The sequence below is a fragment of the Apium graveolens genome, chromosome 3 (genome assembly GCF_009905375.1).
Source record: "Apium graveolens cultivar Ventura chromosome 3, ASM990537v1, whole genome shotgun sequence".
Classification (NCBI taxonomy): domain Eukaryota; kingdom Viridiplantae; phylum Streptophyta; class Magnoliopsida; order Apiales; family Apiaceae; genus Apium; species Apium graveolens.
The window spans coordinates 75,242,874-75,245,892 of record NC_133649.1 but is presented as its reverse complement, the minus strand read 5'-3'; the positions used below and the strand labels follow the sequence as shown (position 1 = coordinate 75,245,892).

At 31.6% G+C, this 3,019-nt stretch overlaps 1 protein-coding gene across 1 annotated transcript; it reads left to right on the top strand.

Annotated features, from left to right (window-relative positions):
• The first annotated feature begins 313 nt into the window (after window positions 1-313).
• LOC141714351 (uncharacterized) lies at window positions 314-1,534 on the top strand. Its single transcript, XM_074517875.1, has 6 exons — window positions 314-318; window positions 401-571; window positions 676-777; window positions 888-954; window positions 1,033-1,131; window positions 1,445-1,534. The coding sequence occupies exons 1-6, from the start codon at window positions 314-316 to the stop codon at window positions 1,532-1,534; spliced, it is 534 nt and encodes a 177-aa protein (XP_074373976.1).
• The last annotated feature ends 1,485 nt before the right edge of the window (window positions 1,535-3,019 follow it).

The following is a 3,019-nucleotide window of genomic DNA, read 5'->3' as shown; positions in this document are numbered from 1 at the left end:
GATTATTCTTGTTTTATTTAATTCTGTGTAGAAAAAGAAAAAGGAAGTGTTGCAGGGGCAGTCTAAGCGGAAAGATGAGTTGCAGAAACTTCAAGATGATTATAGAAAAATGAAGCTAAACAAGAATGTGCCAAAGCAGTACAAGGTGTTATACAAACATGCTGCAGTCTTCATGAAAGCCACTGGGGAGTCAATACCAATTCCGTGTGATTCGGACGTGTTTGGGACTGAGAAAATAATTTATATATTACATGAAAATGTGAAAACATTGTTGGAGTTCGATATGATTGGCCAAGCTGCAATATCTGCTTATATGGCGTAAGTTAATTTTTTATCGTTACATATTCAATATTCATGTTTTATACGGATATTATAAGTAATGTAATTCACTCCCTGGTAGGCTCTTGCAAAGACTGATTAAGATTGAGAGGAAGAATGATGATGTGGTCTTATATGGATTTTTCGATCCAGGAGCTACATTTACGTTGAACAAATCTTTTCATTCTTATTTTGTTAATCGGTTGAAAGAGAGTAGTCCCTATCGCATGTACTTCATGCCACATAATCATAAGTAAGTATTTTTAATTTAGACATGCTTTTACAAATTAATATATTTAGGTAGTTTTTTTAAAATTTCTGACTTGTGTTTTTCTTTTTTCTTTTTTATAAACATAGTTGCCACTGGATTTTGGTTGTAATTTGGGATGGCGACATTTATATTCTGAACCCTCTGCCACATCCAACACATTTTGATGAGTTGGAAAAATCATTAACAGAGTAATATATTTCTGTTAATTACTATATATAAATATATATATATATATATATAGTAAATATTCTCCCTTTTGAAAAATAATCATGTATATTATTGTTGTTCTGCAATGTAGAGCGATGAAATCCTACAATGCTCAAACTGGAAGGGGAAATAAAGCTCCTCAGATAAAGAATCTTCTTGTAAGTTTTTTGTATTTTTTTATCACTTTGTAATTTTAATTAATTTCTGGTGCTAATTCAGATTTTATATTGTAACAGGGATCTCCCAAACAACCAGGAGGGGTTGAATGTGGCTATGTTATAATGCGATACATGAAAGATATCATTGCTGATAAGGAGCTATCTTTTACTACCAAGGTATATATACAAATCATTTCCGATAGATGGCATGTAGAATTTTTTTGTGTAGTTTTTCAGGACAGATAAATATGAGTGCCATTTTTATTATCAGTTTTTATTATTAGTGATTTCCAAATGGATCTTGTTTTTATTAGTGATAAGGAACTATCTGGTATATAGTTTTGGATTAACGAAGAAAATTACGGTTAAATATAGAAAAGGTCCTCTTCTGGTTAAATTATAAATAGTTGGTTCTGTTTATTTTTAATTATACATATGGCAATTTTGGTTAATAATATTCTGGTTGCTAATTTTTACGTGTGTTTTATAGTCGGCAGCCAAAACTCGAAAGTCCTACACAAGGCAGGAGCTGGATGAGGTGCGGATGAAGGTGCTTGAATTTATCCAAGACAAGATGTAAAAATGATAAGTATCTATATATATAGCTTTCCTCTGAACTATGTGAATTGATATTGTGTTTGCTGGTGGTTGGTGGTTAATTAAGGGATGTTTGGTGATAATTACATCCATCATTCTGATTTATGTTTGGAATTGTCGAAATTTGACAAGTGGTACATATTAACTAGTCAAACATGTTTAGAATGTTGGACGTAATAACTAGAGAATTTGGGTTTTATTGTTTTTAGTTGGGATGTTTATTTTAGACTTGGAATGTAATGTCCGAATTGAGCTCTTGTCGGATTGAATGTTAGTAAATTTGGTATCAATGTATACCTCTATATTTTTACAAATTTGGTTGGATGTATTGCATATTGTTGGTATTTTTCTTGTTGAAAATGCAATTGGTTCCCTGGGCTATTAATAGTACCAGGATGGCATATGCAATTTACAGTACATATATTAACATCAGAATGGTAATTTAAAACCGATGTAAAAATGAACAAAAGACATCAGGTGAAACAATATTAAAAGAAAAAGAACTACAAAAACCAATGTCAAATAGTCATTTGACATCGGTTCTGTAAAAAAATCAATGTATTTTAAGCCAAATAACATCGAATTTTTAATAGCTGATGTCTTAAATTTTACAATATTAAAGATTAAACATCGGTTAGAAAAAAAACACTGATGTTAAACAAAAGGATTTAACATCACCAAATGAACGAAACCGATGTCTAACCCATTATTTTACATCGGTTGATAAAAGTACCCGATGTCTGATGGACCATTTCACATCGGTCAGACAACATAACCGATGTCTGATCTAGATTTTCACATCGGTTTGTTTGAAAGATTTTTAAAAAAATATCTTTTAGAGCTTGTAGGTTTTATGTTTTAATGGATAATTACCCCATAATATACTCATATTCACCTAGAAATACTGTAATATAAGCTGAAATTTGTTGCAAAGACATCAGAATTATTCTTAAAACCGATGTATAGCACTGTAATAGACATCGGCTGTGAACCGATGTCAAAGCCTGATGACATTTAACATCACACGCGAAGACATCGGTTCAGTTTTTTTTAACATCGGTTCAGAACCGATGTCTGATCCCATATTTTTAGTAGTGCACCAATCAACCACAATTCAACCATACAACCAAACTCCATACATACAATGCTACAACAGCCCCAACAACTCAATATTTCCAAATTTATACTACTTCCCAACATGAACTAAAAGCTTTACTTAAGTTCTTTAACTAATCAACAAGATTTACAACTCCAAACACATCATAAAACCAAAACATCTCTAAATACACAATAATCAAGCTTCTCATGAACCATACCAAACACAAAAGCTCTAAATATAAAAAAGTAGGGCTAGGGTATGAGATTATACCTTCATTGGTGAGTAAAAGTAACTAAGGAGCTTGGAATCACCCTTGAAAGTCCTTACCAAAGCTTAATCTAAACAAAAACTCAAGAACAAAATTTTAAC

Excerpts from the sequence above, each read along its gene's own strand:
- LOC141714351 (XM_074517875.1), top strand. Across the intron at positions 572-675 it reads TTCATGCCACATAATCATAA|TTGCCACTGGATTTTGGTTG; the intron begins GTAAGTATTTTT and ends TTATAAACATAG. Across the intron at positions 778-887 it reads TTGGAAAAATCATTAACAGA|AGCGATGAAATCCTACAATG; the intron begins GTAATATATTTC and ends TCTGCAATGTAG.